General features: G+C 48.2%; 1 protein-coding gene across 1 annotated transcript in view; it reads left to right on the top strand.

The window, feature by feature from the left end:
• The window catches only part of Galntl5 (polypeptide N-acetylgalactosaminyltransferase like 5), a 77,247-nt gene that overhangs the window by 1,527 nt on the left and 53,097 nt on the right, over nucleotides 1-22,623 (top strand). Inside the window, exon 2 of the mRNA XM_076842496.2 lies at nucleotides 1,731-1,889. Within this exon, the coding sequence (XP_076698611.2) occupies nucleotides 1,731-1,889 (159 nt within the window). The remainder of the gene's footprint in view (nucleotides 1-1,730; nucleotides 1,890-22,623) is intronic.

Genomic DNA, 22,623 nt, shown 5'->3' with positions numbered 1-22,623 from the left:
CTCCACATTGTGTCTGGGTGCACGTGTGCCTGGACCTTGATGCCGTCAGAGAAATATGTAAACAGTAGGCACCGGGTACGTTCCAGGCAGTGCCTCTGCTTGGCCTGGGACAGATGCTCGGTTCCCAGGGAAGGGTTTTCCACGTTGGCTTGAGCCCCCACGAGCAGGTGGAGAAGATGCAGCTGGCCTGCAGTGGGGACAGAGGGCTACCATCCACAGTGGCCATGCCCTTGACTGTGTGTGGTCCTGAGGTTTATCTTTTTTTTTGGTGGGGGGGGGGGTACCAGGGATTGAGCTCAGGGGCACTTGACCGCTGAGCCACACCCCCAGCCCTATTTGGTATTTTATTTAGAGACAGCGTCTCTCTGAGTTGCTTAGCAGCCTCACCATTGCTAAGGCTGGTTTTGAATTTGAGATCCTCCTGTCTCAGTCTCCCAAGCTGCCGGGATTACAGGCATGCGCCACCGTGCCTGGACTGAGGTTCATCTTGATGGTGCATCTCTCGGAGGACACATAACGTCTCAGGTCGAGGTCTGGAGAAAGCCCTGTGGAAGCTGCTTTCTCCTTCTGTCCTGAGTGGGCCATAGATATAAGGGCTAAGTCCAGCTCCTCAGGATCTGTTCTTAATGGGCTCTTAGGTTTGTCCATTAGTAAACAATGAATAATTGAGAGCCTTCAACCTAACAGAGCCCAGGCCCTGTTCCATGGTGTTCCAGAGGGTGGAACTGCCGGGGAGGAGTCTCTGTCCTCAGGAAGCTTTCCGGAAGAGGGACAGACACTAATGCAAGTAAACAAGTAAAGGCCATTTTGGACACAGAGAGGGCTATGAAGGCTTGTGGCGACACAGTGAAGGGGGCATGGGCCGTGCTGGTCAGGAGAGCAGAGCGATGAGGAGAGAGCCCAGCACAGCCTGGGGCTGGCACTGGAGGCCAGACCAACTAAGCCAGTGCAGGGGACAGAGAAAAGGCCAGTACAGGAGGAGAAGGGCAGCACGTGGCAGTGCAGGGCTCGCCATCTGACATCAAGAGTGCCCCTTTGCCCAAGTCCATCAGGAGAGACCAGTTCTGCAGGTTTCTCTGTCACTGAAGCAGGTGCACATGGGGTCAGCTGTGTATGCAGGGAAATGAGCAGAAGCCAGACACAGGAAGTGGTCTAGGTGGTGACCCAGGAGAGGGTTCAGGGTCCAGTCCAGGGGTGAAGGTGACCTGGACGTTGCATTTGAATCCGTGTACCTATGGCATGAGGGAATGCGATGTGTTTTGGCTGGGAAATCACATGGGGTTCATTTAGTAAGGAGCAGGCTTGCTGGGCAGGTTTTGAGGCATTCAGTAGTTCTCTCTGGGCCATGTTCAGTTTGACAAAACTTTTGACATCCAGATGGTGACACTAAGCAGTCAGTGCGGGACTCCTGTGTGTGAATCAGACACCAGGTTTTCAGAAGAGGCGGTGGGTGACATTGTGAGGCCACTGTATTGACTTCCCAGGCTGCTGTAATAACGCACCTCAACTGGGTGCCTTGAAACAGCAAGTATGTACTGTCTCACCTTCTGGAGGCCAGAGGCCCAAGATGGAGGTGTCCGAGGGAGCATGCCCACTGGGAAGGCTCCCGCAGAGGGTCCTCCCTGCCTCCTCCCAGCTCTGGCCAGTCCCTGGCAGCACTGCCCTCTGGGCTCTGCTCTGATGCTGATGGTGCTCCTGCCCCGCCCCCCCCCCCCCCCCCCCCCGGCCAGTCCATGTCCAAGTCGCCATCTCCTTACGAGGACGACCATGGGATCAGGGCCTGGGACTAGTCGCCTTCATCGCCCCCCTTGGTGATCACATCCACAAAGACCCTATTTCCGAGGTGCTGGTGGACATGCCTTTTGGAGAGACACTATTTGACCAGGAGCGTGGGTGAAGAAGAAAGCTGACTCAGGGCTCCCGATGTTCAGAGCACAGAGGGAGGAGTGGCCCAGGGATGGGGCAGGAGGGGATGCGTCTAACGAGCCCAGAGAAGCATCGTTTTGACAAAAGAATGCCCAGCCATGTCATGCTGCTGAGAGGCGAGGGCAGACAGGCCTCTGGTCTTAGACACAGTGAGATCCACGACGGGCAACTCCAGAGACTTCTCAGTGAGTGGTACGGCCGAGGCCTGCGGGGTGGGTTGAGGACACTGGGGGCTGTGACCAAACACGAGCAGCAAGCAGACACGTCTCTTTCTCTGGTACGTTAGAGCAGAGCATGGCCGGGGCGAAATGGGCCACGGTGCCACCATGCATGTGGACAAGGACCATGTCACCAGGCTCTGGGCACCTGCTGGGTCCTGCTGCACGGGGCCAGAAGCCAGCACCCAAGCAGAGAGTGGCAGCCAGGCAGACCTCCCCCCAGGACCTCCCACAGTGGGAGACAGGAGCCCAGCCAAGGGAGAGTCTGAAATCCCATTAGAAAGGGGAGTGTGAGCAGGGATGAAGGAGCCGGACATCGACAGAAGGACATGCCAACAGAAACAGGATCCTAACGATCCACCAACCGCCATGGCAAAACAGAAAAATGTACAACAGGTTTATAGTTTCCGAGACCCTGGCGACTCTTCATTTTAAGTTGGAAGCTCATTTTCACTTATTGTGTTCTGATCACTGAACTTGAAATATAAAAGCATTTTAGTGGATAAGATTCCATTGGGGAACCAAGGCTTCTTCAAAGGTAGAATTTTAAATATTGACCAATAAAGTTCTTGAAGAAATTAGAGGTGACACTGACAGGAGCGTGTGACTTGCAAGGGGACTCTCGGGCCACTTTCCAGCTCTCTTGCCTCCTGGTGACCACCCGTCCTTAGGTTTTTTCCCACTGTACTCTTAGGCCTTCCCTGATGGACAGGAGTAGCTCGACTTTTGTTTTTTTTTTTTTTTCCCTCTTGTTTCTACCTTTAAGACCTTGCCCCATGTTCCTGGTTAATAGTGGCTGCTGGAAACAGAGAGGGAACCATCAGAGCTGTGAGGGTTAGAAATGCTGGGCAAACCCTGTGAGCACCTGCCTTCTACTGTGCAAAGAGCGAGTCAAGGTGCAGGGTTGTCAGATACCTTGCTCTTAAAGCCTGGGAAGGGCAGGACTGAGAGTCAGGCCCAAGCCTGCCCACCCAGAGGTCAAGCCTTTCCCACTGAGCCTGCTGCCTTGTCCCCACAGGGATGGCAGGTTCTGGCTCATTCATTGGTGACCTTGGCCGTTCCTCAGAGATGAGAGGACTCAGTGCCGTGCAGGGGTCCTGACTCTTTTCTTTCTTTCTCTTTGTCCTGCAAATACTTAAGGAACATCTGCTCTGTACCAGGCACTGTGCTCAGAGCCCAGATTACAGACAGGAAGGACCTCAAACCGTCAGAGTCTGGAAGGGAGGCAGATGGCAGGCATGTTCAAGGCCAAGTGGTAAGTGCTGTGAAGAACATGTGGACGGGTGGCCTACGGCAGACCCATTCCAGACCTAAGTGGGTCGGGGGGAAACTGGAAACAGCTCAACTGCTAAATAAGAGAGTAGCCGCTGTCGTGGCTGCATGAGAACCACACTTGGCTATGTAAAACGATGGTCCTGAGAAGGACACAGCATGGAGAAGGCTGGCTGTGGAACCGACACCAACTCTGAGACCCCTGATGTTTTCATGAACTCAAATCCCGCTGGAGGTGACCAGATGCACTCAATGTCTCCTGTGACCTCTGCAGATCACACTGCCCTCCTCCCCGTGCTCTGCCTCTGGGGTGCTGACCTCGGTGGGCTATATCAATGGGCACCTTGACCTCTGGTTGCTTGGACCAGTGGAAGCCACACCAAAGGACTGGACGGAGGAAGGGGGGTGGAGTTGGGAAAGTGTCCCCTTGCCCTCCCTGTGGGTGGCCTCCCTGGCTAGGTTCCTCACCCTGCTCTGAGCTCCTCCCGGTTCTGGTGGCTGCCCCCCTTCACATTTTCAGGCTGAGAGAGCCAAGACACCTCCATGTCACCAACTCTAGGGTCCTGCACTGCCCTCTAGGTCCCCCTAACACTTGCCCTCACCCTGACAAACAGCTCATCATCCATCTTCCCTCGAATGTTAAAATTGCAGGTTCCATTACTTTCAGACCCTGATGAATAAGCATCTGGTTTGTGGGACAAGGGGTCATTTTTGTCCTCTCCTGTGATTTGCTAGTTTTCTAAAAAAACCTTCTTTGGGGATGTGTGGCCAACTCATGGCTCCTCATTTTCTCTCTCACAGAGCAAACCCAACACCCAGATTTGTGCCCAAGGCCCACAGTTGATGGGCTGGAGTCCCCAGTCAGGACTGAAGAGGGCCTGGCCAGCCCTAGAGGATAGATGTCCTGCAAATGAAGAAAGAACAAAGGCCAATTGGCAGAGGTTCAAAAAGAAAATCTGACCAAGAGTTGGCTTTTAAGAGCCAGGCCCTGCGGGGAGGCCCAGCTCCAGCCTTCCTAAGCATCCTGGCCGTGTCCACCAACCGAAACTCCAGCTCTTGGAGCCTCGTCACCCCTCCCCACTTTTGGCATAAGTCAGATTGGAACCAAATGACTCCTGAAGAATATCACCATGAATACTTTCACAAGTAGAAAATAATGATTAAAAAGATATTTATTTTTAACTTTGAATTTTTAAGTTACTATAGACTCATCATAAGTACCAAACAGTGCAGAGTCCTGGTAGAGTTCACCAGAACCCCCCAACAGCGTCCCCCAACAGCATGTCCTATAGGTCACAGCAGTGCAACATCAACACCAGGGAACTGGTACTGCTGTATTGTGGCAAACTAGGGTTCTCAGTTCTCACCATACTCAAACCTGTGTCCGTACGGGGGATGGGGAGGTGTCTGTGTGTGTGTGTGTGTGTGTGTGTGTCTGTTTCTATGAAGTTTTACCCAAGAATAGACACATGAGTCCACTCTCCCAATCAAAACAGAACTACCCCAGCATCAGAAAAGAAGTCCCTTAAGCTAACTCTTCATGTTTGCACAACCCATCATCATGGCACCCCCTGGAAACCACCAATCTCTTCTCCTTGTCCATACTTTTATTTAGAGAATGTGGTACAATGGGATCATATTGAGACTCCCATCCCATAATGATATTTTGGTCAACTGCATATGTGACAGTGGTACGATAAGATATAATGGAATTGAAAAATTCCACTAGCCTAGTGTTTTGACTGTGCCTTTTCTTTGTTTATATGCACAAATATCTACCCCTGTGTCACCATCACCTGCAGTATCCACTACAATGTCAGGCTGTGCAGGTCCATAGGCTGAGAGCCCGAGACCATGCCATGGATCCCAGATGTATCACAGGCCACACCATCTAGGTTTGCGTAAGGAGGCTCCCCAGCATTTGTGTGAGGAAATCACCTACAACACACTTCTCACAATGCTTCCCTGTTGTTCAATGACATATGACAACTATCACATGTAGCATGACTATTGTGTCTAGTGTGACCATTGGGTGTAACTTGTTGAGACTGATTCCTTTTCACCCAGCCTCACGTCCATCCACGTCATTGTTTGTCCCAGGAGTTCAGTCCTCCTTCTTCCTGATTAATGTCCAATTACGTGGATGTACCAGAGTTTAACCTTTTGCCCATAAAAAGACATTTGGGTAGTTTCTAGTATTTTGCTAAAATGAATCAAACTCTATGAGCATTCAGTGTGGGGTTTTGCATGAACACACGTTTTATTCTCACTGGAACAAATGCCCAGGGTGACTTCTGGATCATAGTTTATTAAGAAGCTGCCTGACTCTTGTCCACAATGGTCATCACGTCGGCCATTGTTCACACCAGTTACATCCCACCAGCACATGTGACAAGACATTTTCCATTCCTCAGTCTCCGCTTTCTGGTCTTTTCTGGATTTAGTGTTTTCTGAGATGGAAAGTCAGCCAAGTGGAGAAGAAGCATAAGAGGCAGTCAGCCTACCGAGCAGGAAGCCTGGGCGAGGGGACACGCTGGGGTCCTCTGCATGGGATGAAGTCTGACACCACAGGACAAAGCCACCTAGGGAGAGTGAAGGTGGCTGGGGACGGGGGGTGGGGGGGGACCCTTAGTGAGCCACGTGCTCACTTGAGGAGCGGCAGGGTGGGCCTGGGGTGGGGACAAAGGAGCCATCAGGAAGGGGAGTGGAAGAGAAGCTGCCCAAGGTTTCATCAGATGCACTTGCAACTTTGTCATTAGGGTACCAGCTCCAAATTTCTAAAGTGTTATGACCTAGTTACAATGTAGCACTGTAGGGTGTCAGCTACAGTATTGTTATAAGCTAGTTACAATGTAGCCTTATGGCTTCCGGGGGCATGACAGCCTTCTTCCTGGTCAGGAGCTGTGCCTTTACAGCAGGAGTTTCAATGATCATGCCATTTTTCACTGTGTGGTTACAATCAAGACTTATGTCTTTCCAATGTTTCTTGTAGGACCTCTTTCAGGGCCCAAGTCAGGCATCTTGGTGTGTGTGTTGTGGAGATTTCTGCCCTCGTTTGGAACTCAGGGCTAAGTGGCTCTGCATTAGTCTCCCTGTGGCTTGCATCTTCCAGCTTTCCTTGAAGCCTGTCCTGCACTCATGGATGGACTCTGTGGGCTCCCCCACCCTCGGATAACACAATCTCATCCATAAAAATGAATCTTGCTTCAGTCTGGCTCCGTGTTAGGCCCTGTCTCGTCATGTCACAGCACCATCGAGAGTGGCCTTCAGGACACGGTGTGTAGATCCTTATTACCTCCTCTCAGTTCAGGACACCATCTCAGAGAGGGTGAGCAGTTTGTTTGCATAAGAGCAGCTGGTCCAGGCAGAGCTGAGCCGCCCTGGGTGTGCTCACTCGGGGTCCGAGGCTCGGCCCAGGCTTCCTGCGACTCCTGTTGTTCTGTCCTTCCTGGTTTGAAGACAATGATCCTTGATAGAATCAAAGCCAAATAAGACTTTAGAGCTCTGTTTTTTCATCTGGTCAGTTTCACCATCTGTCCCAAGCGGGGAGCCTCTTTCTTGTTCCTGTTTCTATGAGCAAAACAAAAATCTTCTGAGAAGCTGACACAGCATGATTTGTGGGGCTCAGTCAGGTGGCCCTGGCTTTCTCCAGCAGCCCAGCTGTGGCCCTGTCTCCTGTGCATCCTGGGTGATGGCCAGCCTAGCAGCAGGTGAAGAGGTGGCATGAAGTCTGGCTGATCCTGAGTTTGCATCTTGAATCTTGACAACATGCCATGTACCAGCTGTGGAATGAAAGTAACCCCGTATCTCTGTGCCTCAGTTTCCCTCTGTGAACACTCCCACTCTCATGTCCACGTCCCTAGTACGCCTCCCACTCTATCTGGGCTGGCCTAGGACTCAGTTACGAGCACAAAGCAGTGGGCAGACTGCTAAGTCACTCCCAATCCAGTCTCCACTCAAACGCATGGAGGAGCTCTGTGTCACCCTGGAAGGAGCTGGGCTGCCCTGCTGCAAATCCGGGTGGAGGCTCTACATGGAGAAGCCTGGAGAAGAGGGAGGGGCCCGGCCAGCCCAGAATCCCAGCTAAGCCTGGCTCCCAGGCCCCAGTGAGCCAGGCCAGATGCTCCAGTGCAGGCCAGCCCTCAGGAGGCCATGGCCTCAGGGGACAGCATGCTGGGCAGAAGAATGTCTGCCTGAGTCAAGTCGACCCACAGAATCAGGGACAGAGTGAATGGCTGTTGCTCTAACCCACAACTTTAATCCACAATAGACTCTAGAAACATTAAGAGTGTGTGTGGTGGTGCTCCTGGTGTTCAGCATGGGGCCCAGCAGGAGACGGTTTCCCATGTGGAGGGAACTTTTGACTTTGCCAAAACCATGCCCGTGTTTCAGACCAATCTCCTGAGACTCATCCCTTGCACATGTTCTCTTGATAGAAAGATCTAGGTGATTGAATCTTTGTTCTATGTCCCTCCAGGGCTGTGACCAGGTAGGAGTCACTCTCACCCTCCCCCGGAGGGCACTCAGTTGGCAGTCAGGGAAGTGCCGGGCAGGGCAGGGGCTGAACCCACTGTCATGATGCTGTGTGGTCTCTGACACCCACACTGCTGCTTCTGCTTAGCCAGTGTGGGGCTCCCATGGCTGGGGGCCTGTAGCCAGAAGCCTCTGGTGGTTCTGAGCCCTAGAAGATGACCCTCTTATGAAACAGCCATCCGTCCCTGCAGGAGCCAGGGAGTGGCAGCCTGTCTACCTGGGCAGAGGGACAGGCATGGCTCAACCTGCCCCTTGGCCTCACAGAGCTTTTCTACTCCTTGAGTGAGGTCAACCCTTCCATCGGCTGGGGTCTGGGTCTGGGAGAAGGTGGAGCCAGGCAGCCTGACAGGTAGTAGTGATGGGTACACTGGGGTGCTGCCCTCCATCTGGGATGATAGATAATACTGGAGGATGAGTCTACACAACAAGCCAGGAACTGTCCCCTGACCTGTGGGGTCAGGGTAAATCACTGTAGTCATGTTAAATTGCTTGGTAACTATAAAGATAAAACTCCTCTTTGAAAGTGATACTGTGTAATTAAAAGTTAGTTTTGTAAAAAAGGCATTGCTTTCATAAGATGCATCAAGACTTTGATGTCCTGTGGAGGAGGACAGGCCTTGAGTTTTCCCCAAGCTCCTGAAGAACGGACAACAGCAGTCCCGAGGCCTAACCAGTAGGCAGCAAGTAAGGAAGGCCAGGACTTTAAGTAAGGCCCAGAGACGGTGCCACTGAGCAAGCAGGTTCCCCGGCAGCGTGGGCATGTTGACCCGGAGACAAAGTGAAAGCAGCAGTAAGCAAGCAGAGTCAGGGAGGACCGTCTTCAAAACCGCCGGAACACACCACTTCCAGGGTCCACCGAGTTCCTTGACAACCTGTGCCGACATAGACCATGCAGTCACTAACAACCAGGCTCAGCACTTAATTCCTGCCCCTTAGCCCAGCGGTTAGATGCCACTTCAACGTAGGTTTCAACGTTGCCCTGGTGCTGACTTTTTAAGATCATAAAAACATCCCAATTAGGCTGGCATTTCTGACTGCTTGCTGGCAGAACTGGCTTAAATGTGATGGATGACCACATCTAACCAAGACTACATCAATGATGACGTTTTGTACAATATACCAATACAAAAAGACATTCTCTACCTTTATATTAAAGCCAAAAATACTTAAGCAGATTCAACATTACACCTGACCTCAGACTGTGTTATTTTCTTTGCTATTTAAACAAACATTAGGGATTTCATCTCTGCTAATGGGTTCCATCCCCACACTAAGCTCTACAGTGTTTGAGACTTGGTTTGTCAATCTGTTTTCCTAGCAGAGTAAGTGAAAGGATTTCAAACATTCACATAATTGAAGCACTTGGCATTTGTGTCTTTAAAGTGCTGTTACAACGAGAGTCATGTGACTCTACCGCAGGCGTGCACGTGAAGTCAGGGCTCATGTGCAGGAGGGTGGGCAGAGGGTAGAGTAGGAAGGGGCAGTGTCACAGCCACAATGTCCCCTGAGCCTCTGAGCTGCTCCAGGGAGCTGATTGCTGACAAGGAGAATATTGTGCCACTTTGTCCATCATATGAAGGAGGCTAGGGTCCAGGGGCCTGAGGCACAAAGGCTATCCTTGCTGTCCCCATCAGGACCACTCACACTTCCTGGACTGCTGGGGACAGCCTGGAGTACAGGCTGGCGTTAGGCAAGAGGATGCGAAGGAGCAAACGATGCTGGGTTTCAGGGCCCCACCCATTTTTTAATCCTAAAGAACATGGGAACGACAGTGGGACGCTTCTGTGTCGGATGTGTCCTGGCTGCGGAGTGCCATGGGGGAGACCCAGACAGTCCTCTCCAACCCTGATCTGTTCATTCAGCAGAGGTTTTAAGAGCAACGGTTTTAAGGGGGTTACCTAGGTGGAGGGGACACAGGTGCCTTCCTCGAGAGCCACCCAAGAAACAGACACAGGAAGTGACTGCAGGACAGAGGCCAGAAGACACTCGGAGGAGGAGCCAGACCTGGGCAGGGGCCACTGAGTTGTGGGAAGTGCTGTTGGGGACAATGGGGAGTGGCGGGAAGCGGGAGAGGTCAAGGAGTCTGGTTTCCCACACCAGCTGACAAGGCTGACTCTTCTCCCCACCAGCAAAGGGCGCCGCGGGAGGGCTGTAGGCAGGGAGTTCTCTGCCTGATGTTTAGGGAGGAGGAAGAGCCAGGCTGGCTCTGCGCAGCTGAGAGGGAAGGTGTTGCAGGTCTGAAAAGAGAAGCTGTATGTCAGCAGCACTTCTGAGGCTGTTCCCACAGGGCTTAAACCATACGGGGGAGAGAGGGGGGGTGGCTAGGGTTAAGGAGGAGGCAAGGATGTCACCCTTCGAAACCAGGTTGATTTGGACATCGTGGGAGAACACAGAAGGTTCTGAAGAGGAGGGTGAAAGGGAGACGAGAGTAAGTTCAATTTCTTCTTCTTTCTTTTTTGATAATGAGTAAAGATTCATTTTGGCTAATGGTTTCAGGCCATGGTGTATTGGCCCATTGTTTTGGGTCTGGGGTGAGGCAGAACATCATGGCAGGGAACTCTTGACGGAGGAGGCTCTTTGTAGTGGCACCTCCTTTCTCCACAGAAAAGTCTTACCTGGGCTTCTCCAGAAATCTCCACCATGGCTGATTTTTGATCTCTCAGCAAAAGAGTCTCTGCAAAAGAGGTAGATAAACTTCCTATTTTCGTGTTGCCCTGTTTACTTGGCCACTGGCCAGGAAGATACCAGCACTCCAGATGCTGGACACCCCTTACTAGTTTTCACAGACATGTATCCAGTATAGTAGTTTGTAGAAATGTGTAAACAGGCCTCTGGCCTTGAGCTGGGCTTCACAGAGACATCTTCATTTTAAGAGAAGATACCAACTTGGCTCCATGGTAACAGCTGCAGGGGGAGGAAAGAAAGGGGAGAAGAAGCTCCCCCCTCTCAGGTGCTGTCCTTGAAGAGTTAACTTGCCCAGAACAGTGAAAGAAAAAGCTGCTTTTATGTGAACTTCTGCAGACTGGGAACTTCTGAGCCTCTCCCCCTACACGCTGGGTATAAAACTCTGAAACTCCCTGAACTCGGGGTTCAGGGGGATTGATTGATTGACTACAGCAAAAACTGTACCCTCTGAACCTGGCTGCAGCCCAATAAAACTGTTTCCTGCTGTCTTCGGTGCCTTGTCTTATCTGTCCCTATGACATGTTCCTTTCATGACAGCCAGGAAGCAAAGAAAGAGGAAGAGACGGGGTTCCTAATATCCCACTGTCAAGAGCCTACCCCAGTGACCTGACTCCCTCCCTAGGCCCCACCTCCTAAATGTTCCACTGTCTCCAAATAACACATCTGAGCTTTTGGGGAATATTTAAAATGCAAATCATACAATGATCCTCAAGCCTGGCTGATTGACCTCGTTTCTCGATCCCAGGAAATACTTTGTACTCACTCAATACGTATTAGTTTACTTGGTAGACACTCAATAAAGATAAATTCCCAAGAATCATTTGGCAGACACTCAATGAATATTTTCCTTTCCCCTTCAGAGAATGAATACCACTTGTACAGAAAATATCTTCTTTTTCTTCCTTTTAACTCTTCCTTCTACTCAGGATATTTTCACACCGTTCGTGTCTTCATACATGTACTTAGGGTAATGATGTCTGACTCATTCCACCGTCATTCCTACCACTCTGCCCCTTCCCTTCCCCTCCCTCCCCTTTGCCCTACCCAAAGTTCCTCCATTCCTCCCATGCTCCCACCTCCAATCGCCATTATGCGTCTCTGTCCTCATATCAAAGAAAACATTTGGCTTTTGATTTGGAGGATTGGCTTGCTTCACTTAGCATTACCTCCTCCAACTTCATCCATTTACCTGCAAACGCCATGATTTTATTCTCTTTTAATGCTGAGTAATGTTCCATTGTATATGCATGCCAAAGTTTCCCTATCCATCCATCTGCTGAAGGACATCTGGGCTGGTTCCACTATTTAGCTACCGTGAATTGTGCTGCTATAAACATTGATATGGCTGTGTCTCTGTCATATACTGTTTTTAAGTCCTTTGGGTATAAACCAAGGAGTGGGATAGCTGGGTCAAACGGTAGTTCCATTCCCAGGTTTCCAAAGACTCTCCATACAGCTTTCCAGATTGGCTGCACCAATTTGCAGTCCCACCAGCAAAGTATGAGTGTGCCTTTTCCCCGCATCCTCGCCAACACTTATTGTTGTCTGTATTCTTGATAGCTGCCATTCTGACTGGAGTGAGATGAAATCTTAGAGTAGTTTTGATTTGCATTTCTCTAATTGCTAGATATTTGAAAATTTTTTCATATATTTGTTGATTGATTGTATATCCTCTTCTGAGAAGTGTCTGTCCAGTTCCTTGGCCCATTTATTGATTGGATTTTTTTTTTTTTTGGTGTTAAAGTTTTTGAGTGCTTTATATATCATAGAGATTAGCTCTCTATCTGATGTGTGTGTGGTAAAGATTTGTTCCCATTCTGTAGGCTTTCTATTCACCTCACTGATTGTTTCTTTCACTGAGAAGAAGCTTTTTAGTTTGAATTTATCTCATTTATTGATTCTTGGTTTTAGTTCTTGTGCTAAAGGAATTTTATTAAGAAAGTAGGCGTCTAATCTGATATGATGGAGATTTGGGCTTTACTTTTTCTTCCATCAGGCACAAGGTCTCTGGTTTAATTCCTAGGTCCTTGATCCACTTTGAGTTTAGTTTTGTGCATGGTGATAGGGTTTAATTTCATTTTGTTACATGTGGATTTCCAGTTTCCCCAGCACTATTTGTTGAAGAGGCTATTTTTTCCCCCAATATACGTTTTTGGCACCTTTATCTAGTATGAGATAACTGTATTTATGTGGGTATGTCTCTGTGTCCTCTATTCTGTACCATTGGTCTACAAGTCTATTTTGGTGCCGATACCATGCTGTTTTTGTTACTGTTGCTCTGTAGTATAGTTTAAGGTCTGGTATTGTGATGCCACCTACTTTACTCTTCTTGCTAAGGATTGCTTTGGCTATTCTGGGTCTCTTATTTTTCTAGATGAATTTCATGATTACTTTTTCTGTTTCTATGAGGAGTGGCTTTAGGATTTTTGATTGGAATTGCATTGAATCTGTTATAGTGCTTTTGGTAGTATGGTCATTTTGACAATATTAATTCTGCCTATTCAAGAACAAGGGAGATCTTTCCATCTTCTAAGGTCTTCTTTAATTTCTTTCTTTAGCATTCTCTAGTTTTCACTGAAGAGGTCGTTCACCTCTTTCATTAAATTTATTCCCAAGGTGGTTTTTGTTGTTGTTGTTGTTTTTTTAAGGCTATTGTAAATGGGGTGGTTTTTCTAGTTTAGTTTTCAGTGAATTTGTCACTGATATACAGAAATGCCTTTGATTTATGGGTGTTGATTTTATATCCAGCTACTTTGCTGAATTCATTTATTAGTTGTAGGAGATTTCTGGTGGAATGTTTTGGGTCTTCTAGATATAGAATCATATTGTCTGCAAATAGTGAAAATTTGAGTTCTTCTTTTCCTATCCGTATCCCTTTAATTTCTTTCGTCTTTCTAATTGCTCTGACTAGAGTTTCAAGAACTATGTTAAATAGAAGTGGTGACAGAGGGCATCCCTGTCTTGTTCCAGTTTTTAGAGGAAACGCTTTCAATTTTTCTCCATTTAGAATGATGTTGGCCTGGGGCTTAGCATAGATAGCCTTTACAATGTTGAGGTATGTTCTTGTTATTCCTAGTTTTTCAAGCATTTTGAACATGAAGGGGTGCTATATTTTATCAAATACTTTCTCAGCATGTATTGAGATAATCATTTGATTTTTATCTTTGAGAGCAAGATCAATTTCTACCTGTTAAGTTCACTATGCCAGAGAGCAGAATAGATGGGCATGTAAAGTGAGAGGATTAAATATGCTGCAATTGAGGAATTGAACTAATGAGCACAACTCTACGTGATGCTCCAGGAATGGAGAGAGGGTCCAGGGAAAAGACCTAGGACAAAGGTAGCAAGCATTCTGTAGTCCACATACCCTCATGCCCCTCTCTGCCTGCCAGGCATTGCTAATCGATCACAGCACTCTTTCTCTCAGAACCCTGTGCTGCAGAAGTCAAAGGAAAAGGATTTCTAGAAGTAGAGATGGTCAACGGGGTTAAATATTGCAGGAAGATCAAACAGATTTAAGTCTCAAATAGTCTGGTGAGTTGACATTTTGGAAGGTGTTGAGAGTTTTTTCTCTCTCTTAAAGGAACGATTTTGTATTGCTTTAATGTTGTATTACATTTTATAAGTGTAAACTTGAAATTTTTGAAAACACAAGTAATTTAAAGAAAATAATAGTCACCTATAATTTAACCATTACTGATAATATTTTGATGCATTTATTTCCAGGCTTTTTTATCTACACATCTATAAATTTATATCCTTATAGTTCGGTTATACACACAACATGCATCCTGAGTTTTCACTTAATATGATATCATTTCCAGATATGTATTTACCTTCTCTTCACTATGAAACATGGGTGGTTTCCAAATTTTTTTATTATAGTAATGATTATAATAAACTCTTTTAAAATATAATCTTCATTTAAATTTTAATATTTACTTAGTGTAGATTTCTAGAAGAGTCAGAATACTTAAACATGATAAGTCTCTTGATACAATAAAATGTGTTTCAGAAACATCACATCAGCACACCCATTAGCAAAGTATTTAAATGAATATACAGTTTTAAATTACTATGTTTTTGTTTTCTTAAGCTGTTATAAGTCTTTTCAGAAACAAGATTAATATAATAGTACAAATATCAATACAGGTATCTATACATGTATTTTACATATGAATATGTGTATACACACATGTACATTCAAATTTTTTCTCCAAATAATCTTAATGATCTGACACCCATATAAATAAATGCAAAAGGCTCTTATAACCCTTTATACATGACAGTGATAATGAAACTATCTCCTTTCTCTCTTGCTTAGGGAAAGGGAAAATGATACTAGCTTATAATAACTTGCAAATTATTGAGTTGGTATACCAGGAGGTCCTAAAAATGAATTGATGAATGAGACAGCCTACTAGGGCTTATTTATTCTTAAAGCACTAGTGCATAGGTAATACAATCCCAATTTTGTGCCAAGGAAGGAAACTGAGGCTTAACGATGTTAATGAGCTTGCCCAAGGCCATGTAATGAGTAGGCAGTGGACCTGGACTACATGCCCACTCCTGTCCTAGCTGGAGTTCTGCACTTCCTGTCCACTGATCCACATTTCAGGGTTGGGACAGGGGGTTGAGCAGAGAGCACCCCAAACAGCAGACAGTCTAGGATCTTTGGAAGGACTCACTCTGGGTTTTGCTTGGGTCTTTCTGAGACTCGCTCCTGGTTCTGGTGGGTTGGTCTTGGGCAAAGGCCTTCAAGAACACCACCCTCTGTGGCCTCAGCCGACCTGAGGAGGAGAGCCAGCTCCCAGGTCGTGTTCATCAGGATCCTATAACAAAATGCTCCCATCGAGAATTAGGTAGCTGAGAATTCTTCAGGCTGAGACGTTCCTGTGATAAAATGTCCTTTGAGAAAGTCTGCGTTCTAGAACCTAGAATCTGGAACCTGGCTTGGGCTGCAGAATCCACCTGCCTCTGTGGTTAAAATTAGAATGGGATAGGGTTCCTTCTGCCTGGGGCTTTTCTCTGTTTCCCTCCCTTTCTTTCTTTCTTCCCTCCTTCCTCCTTCCTTCACTCCCTCCCTCCTTCCCTCCTTCCTTCCCTCCCTTCTCCCTCCCTCCTTCCTCCTTCCCTCCCTCCCTCCTTCCTTCCCTTCTCCCTCCCTCCTCCCTCCTTCCCTCCCTCTTTCCCTCCCTTCTCCCTCCCTCCTCCCTCCCTCCTCCCTCCCTCCTTGCTCCTTCCTTCCCTCCCTTCTCCCTCCCTCCTTCCCTCCCTCTTTCCCTCCCTTCTCCCTCCCTCTCTTGCTGCTTCTCTCTCACTCCCTCTTTCCCTCTCCCCCCTATGCCCTGCTCTCACCCCTCTTTCTCACTCTCTTTCCCACCCATCCCCCTCAGGTGAACCTGATTCTGGTCACCTGGGAAGGTATGCTGTGCCCTGATGGTTTGGGTGTTGCTATCCTTAGCATCTGGAATGTTCCCCAAGGCCCAGGCGTGGGGAGTTGTCCTGTTGGGGTGGGGGCGGAAACCTTAGGAGGCATGGTATCGTGCAGGGTTTAGGTCACTCAGGACAGGCCCTTGAAGGCCATCGTGGGACCCTGATCCCTTCCTCCCTCTCTTTACTTTCCGGATGCCATGAGGTGGACAGCTTCCTATGCCATACCCTCCACCCCTGAAGTGCCTCACCACAGGCACAAACGCAGCAGCACAACTCTGGACTGAGCCTTGGACACTGTGAGCTAAAATAAACCTTTCCTCTTTTCATGTTGATTTTCTCAGGCATTTTATTACTGTAACAGCAGAGCAGCACAGGTGGTAAGAAGGAGGGCAGCCTCAGCACCAGGCCTTTCTGACTCTTCCCTCGCTCTCTGTGACCCACTTTTCTGGGACACTTGGGCCTGCCAGGCAGTTTCCCGCACTTCTTCCTGACATGTATTGGTTCTCGGCTTCTCTTGGCATCTACATAACAGATTACGCTTGGGGGGCCTAGACTGGGGAGGAAGGAGCAAAGTGACTCATCCTGGGCCAGACAGGGCTCCCGCCTGGGGAGGGCCATAGACGGCTCGGCCTTTCCCTGCATGCCTCAGGGAGGACAGGCACCCACCACAGGACTCAGGGCTCTGCGGTCCCCATGGGGCCACACAGGGTGTTGAATGTCTCCACTCTTTTCTCCCTATTTCAGACTGTGGTAAGATTAAGATATTTATAACACAAAAGTCGCCGTTTTAACCCCTTTCCCACATACAGCTCTGGGTGTGACGTGCAGTGCTGTTCAGCCGTCACCACGCCTCCCTTCTCTGAAACTGTCCCTGTCAGACAAAACTCCCGTCCTTCCTCCCCGGTCCCTGGCAACCCCCACCCCCCCGATTTGCTGCCTCTGTGAATCTGACAACCAGGGGCCCCCGGAAGTGGAAGCACACAGAGAACACCTCTCCCTGTGACTTGGCATGAGGTCCTCAAGGTCCGCCATGTTGCAGCACAGGTCAGAACGTCCCCTCCAGTCCCCTCTAGGTCTCCCTCGCATGCACACACCACTTATTGCCTTTTTATTTGTCAGTCAGTGGACTCTTGGCTTCGGCATTAATTTAGCAAATATTTTTCACGCGCCAGCAGTGTAGCGAGCACAGTGTTTGCCAGTGGTGACATGATTGTCACTAACCCAGAGGAGGAAGCTCCCTCAGACATTGGGTGCCACTAAGTAGCAATGGCCCAAAGTGAGGCAGCTTCCTCCTGCCTCAGGGACCACTGCTGAGCAGATGATTCTTGTGCATGTGTCCTGCTCAATTTTTCATAATAAGAGTAAGAAAATGAGTAAAATAAATTGCAAAATATTAGTTGGAAAGCAGCGTGGACAGCTTCAGTCTTTGAGGGGCGCTGCTAATGGTAATCTAAACTGCAGATCTCACGTGGCCACGTCGCCCTGCTCGGCCTGGTTCTGGCTCCAGCGACACATGCAGCTGTGTGAGCAGCTCACTGTGTTCCCGGGATGAGGGTGGAGTTCCTGGCTTCCTGGTTTCCTGTGCCCTCCCTTGGGGGAGGGGACCGCAGTGCCCACAGCGGTGCCAGACACACCTGGTGTGTTTACCAAGCCTGACTTCCTTTTCTCTTGAAGCTGTGTATTATTTACTTTGCAAACAATCAGTTAAATTGTGTTTTTAAAGCCCTCTTCAGTTTGCTAGTGTACCTGGGATGGATTCCAGGATGCGGGGAGAGGGCTCGTCCTCCCTCTCCAGAGCCATGCCAGCAGCCACCCTCACCTGCCGGCCACAGCACTCAGAGCTTCCTGGACTTCAGTGTCCTGATTGTACATGGGAATTATTCTAGGTCTCCCTCTTGTGGGCCATCAATGAAATAAAGCAAAATTGTAATAGATAAGATGAGGAATCTTACAGGTTATCAGGAATCCGTTTCTGTGAATTCAATTGTAAACATATGATGTGCATAGAGCATAATATAAAAATATCTAGGGGGCTGGGGCTGTAGCTCAGTGGCAGAGCACTTGCCTAGCAATAAAAAATAAATAAAAACAAACAAATAAAATAAAGGCATTCTGTCCATCTACAACTATAAAGAAAATAATAAAAAATCTAGGCATCCACAAACCAGCCTTAGCCAATTTTAAAACTTCCCCCATACTTAGATCTTTCTTAAAAAATAAAATCGAGCTGGGGATGTGGCTCTAGCAGTAGCATGCTCGCCTGGCACGTGTGCGGCCAGGGTTCGATCCTCAGCACCACATACAAACAAAGATGTCGTGTCCGCCGAAAACTAAAAAATAAATATTAAAAAAAATAAAATAAAATAAAAATAAATAAATACAGCTGAGGGTCCCTGTGACCCCTCCATGAGGACACCCCTCCCTGGTGATCTTGATTCCAGATCTGCATTTAGCACTCCCAGAGGACCTTTCATTTTTCTCTACATGACCTGTGTCAATGTGACACGAACTGTCACCTCGATGGCTTTAACCCTCACTCTGCTGTACGCAGTGTTCTGTAATCTGCCTTTCTTCTTTGAAGTTACAGTTTTGAGGTTCATTCGTGTGGTTCTGTGGCTCATGAGCTCTGCACATTTCCTGATGAAACATCCTCTCCTGGTTTTTAAGTAAAAGAAGGCATCTCGCGTCTCGGATTCTGAGCCTCAGCAGAGCCCGTCTCTCGTTGCCCATGACACATCTATTGGAATTGAAGGGTAAAGTACGGCTGGACTTACACGGGCCACCTCTCAGTCCTTTACTTGGAAAGGAAATGGCTTCCGAAACGCAGCAGCTGCCACAAACAAGAAGTAGAAGTCAACAGTGCCACAGGAAGTCAGAGGGCGCGAGAAGTGCCAACGTGGAAGCGAAACCACTTTGCACAAGCACACCAAGAGCACAGCCGACGGAGAGGAGCTTCCTTCCATGAATTCAAGGGCCTGAGTCATCTCATGTGTTTTCATGTGGTGAAAATATAACTGTGCACCGTGAACCTATGATTGACAGTTTGATGAAGTGTGAAAGGGAAAGGAGCAGGGTGTTCCATGCCTCCCTTCCTTCCGCTTCATCCAGAGGGGCTCCTGCACCTCCACCTGGTGACCCATCTCATTTCCCAATGTTGGCACCTGTCATTTCCCCACTGTGAATGCCCTTTGCTGATTGCCCTTCCCCTCTGAATTTTACCTACCAGGGATCCTAAGACACAAACTGTTTTTATTGCTTCTTTTTAATTATACACGACAGTAGAAACCATTCTGATATAATTTTACAAGCATGGAATATATGTCATTCTAATTAGGACCCCATTCTATGGATGCATATGACCATGGGATTCACCGTGGTGTATTCATGTAAAGAAAGATCCACGAATAGCTAAGTCACACTTGCCGTAGGAGGAATTAAGATAACATAAAACAAGTACAGATGATTGAACAAGAGGAACAGGAGCTCAGAGAGAGACCTACTATACATGGGAGTCATTGTACAATAAAGACAGCCCAGAAGAGGGAGAAGAGATGAATTGTTTGTAGATATTTGGAAGCTGTTTCAGTGTGCGGAGAGAGAAGAATTCAACATCATATTCAAAGGATTGCTCAAAGGGATTCAATAAAGAATATGAGTAGCAAAAAGATTAAGTTGATAGAATTAAATGTAGGCTAATTTCTTTTGATCCAAGGGTGGGGAAGGACCTCTTAAATAAAACTTCAAAAGCACAAATCACATGACAAAGAAGAAAAATTTAATGATGATTTTTTTTTACATTAAAATTAGATTTCTGGTCAACCAAGGGCCCATGGACACAGTTAGCAGGTGGAGAACAGAATGAGCAAACACACCCACAGCATCCCAAACTGCCCGGGAATAGTGCCTAGACTGTTCAAGAACTCACGCAAAGGAACCAGCAAAAGACGGCCGCTCCGGCGACGAGGACCAGCTCAGTGGGGAGTGCTTGCCTGGCCGGCATAGAGCCCTGGTTCCAAGCCCGGCACCAGGCGCGAGGTCGGGTGCCGCAGTCTGACTGGGCACAAAATCACGAGCTACTCACAGCTTTGTAGATTCAAACAGCAATTCTTTATTCCCGAACTCACACCCGCCCTCTCCAAACACGTTCTGGGGAAATCCACTCTCTGCCCAAATACTCTCTGAATCCCGGGAGAACTCAAGGGGAACTCAGGCAGCAGGATACGCCCTATTCCCAGCAGGAATAATCTTAAACCTGGAACCGCCCCAAACCCGGATTGTCCTAAACCGGGAACGCCCTAAATCCAAGGAGAGCCTTAAACCCTGATCCGCCCTAAACCCGGATCCGCCCTGGTCCTTGAACAAGGTCACCTTACATGCAATGTCACTGCAAAATGTCTAAGGCAAGTCCTATTTCCACGAGTCCTTCCACTAAGCAACATGGGGTACGCTGGCAAGGAAATTGTCATACCTACTTGGCTAATGGCTCTCAGCAGTCGGGAGAAGCAAAGACAGGACGCAAGAGGCGATTCCTAGAAGAGGCCCCCAGAGCACCAGCGTGAAGGGAAGCGTCTCATTGGAAATCTGAGACCTGCAGGTTGAAGTCACGTTCCTTTGCTTGTGTTGCTTGCTGAGTCCCTGACGTGGAAGCCCAGAGTGACATGGGAGGTGTCTCATGGGCCTCAAAGATTCCTTTCCTGAGAATCTCTAGTTGGCAAATGGAAGATTACCTTAGTGAGTTAAAAGGCAGAAAAGAGGAGGAGGTGGAGTTAGACTGAGCCACCGGGAGGGCACTGGGCCCATGAGCAGGCCGAAGCTTCCACAGGGGCTGGGGGGGTGAGGAGGAACTGGACACCGACAGAAGGGCCACACAGCCTGGGAGGGAGAGCTGCTTCCCGCTTCCCGGTCCTGGGCTGCCTGAGCGCTCTTCAGCTCCGCTCTTGGATTCTTTGTATAAATCTGCTGAACGTCCTGAGCATCCTTCCAGGAGCCCTCGAATCTCCCCATCTCCACCCGGACACACCCACTCCCCTTAGCTGGAGGTGGCGTTGGAGGGGGCCTTTTCCTTGAGCTCCCAGAGTCTATAATTGAAGGAAGGGCAAGAATCCCAGGGTGTGGGGCAAGGCTGAGCAGAAGCAAGAGCTGGTGACTTGGAGGCACTGCCCTGAGGCCTTCAAATGCTGAAGAAAATGACCCAAAGACTTTTTGCACCTAGGTCATTGAAGATGCTTTCAGACCTGTGATCCCTAAATGATTTACCTTCCAGACCCGTTCTCAGAAAGGAACTAGTCTCTCCAGGGGTTGGCTGGGCCTGAGAGGTTAGTGAGGCTCCGTGAGACCTAGAAGGGCCCTTCTCGCTGGGAACATAGTTAGTCTTCAAGCTTAGATATTAGAAAACTCAGAGAATGAAGAACATCCTAGGAATGCTCCTTCCCTGGGGATGCTTCTTACACTTGCCCTCAGTCTCCCCATGTGCAAAATGACCTCCAAAGGTCCAGCTGACTCCCTGAGTTCTCCTCTGGCTTGCACAGTTATTTTAACTGAAAGCTAGAGAAGATTTAAGAATATGATGGAAATGTGATCACTTTAATAAAATGTCAGTGGAGGATGGAGATTCATTTCAGCTTTCACTGAGATTTCATCAAATCATGCTGCAGGCCGGCTGCAGCAGAATATCCGGGGGGTGACGAATGACTTGTGTACCTTGGTGCAGCAGGAGTGGAAGCCGTTTATTGTAGAATAAGAGCGGTATTTATACATTTCACACAGCCTATCTAATTAGCATAAAATAGATACAGCAGTCAACCAATAAGGAATCTCCACACTTAATGGCTTGCTTTTGTTACTTTACAAACCACTCCCTCTGGCATTTGGCCAGGCACCATCCAGACTTGTTTACAGACTCTAACATAATCAGGCAAAAGCAGTGCAATGATCAAAGACAGGGATGACTTCAGGGGTCGTTAGAATGATATTTGGCCACCTCCCCCCAGACCAGCCCTCATAGGCCAAGAGCTCACGTTTGCTTTTAAAACACTTCATCTTGGGGACAATTCCCAAGAACTTATGTATCAATTTCATCATTTCCCTTCATTTGTTTCTCAAAAGCTGCTTGAAAAGATTACGATTTGGCATGTGAACTAAGCTGCCGACATCAAAAGTCTTCAAACAGACAGTTTCTCATGTTCTGAGGCCCTGAAGCCCCAGGGCTTATGTGATTTGTATCTTTAGAGCATCTTCATTCAGCTGATGCTCCTGTCATCCCAGAACAGAAGTTTTCTGGATTTTCATTAATTGAAGACAAAACTGATCATTCACTCAAGGGGCTACTGATTAACATCTACCCCCTCCCCCCAAATTTAATGCTAATTATCTAGAACAACTGCTTCACTTGGCTCAATTCATTCATGGGAATTGAATCAAAAAGTTTGCTTTGAAAAAAAAAAAAGTCTTCTTCCCTGCTGAAGACATAAGCAGCCCTAGCATGGGACTTGGACTGTCTGCATCCCTGGCTTAGCCTCGCACCCAGATCAGTACCCAGTGCCATTAGTTGCTT

This window comes from Callospermophilus lateralis, chromosome 1 (assembly GCF_048772815.1).
Source record: "Callospermophilus lateralis isolate mCalLat2 chromosome 1, mCalLat2.hap1, whole genome shotgun sequence".
Lineage (NCBI taxonomy): Eukaryota > Metazoa > Chordata > Mammalia > Rodentia > Sciuridae > Callospermophilus > Callospermophilus lateralis.
The sequence above is the reverse complement of the archived record's forward strand: the minus strand, read 5'-3'. Positions and strand labels throughout refer to the sequence as shown.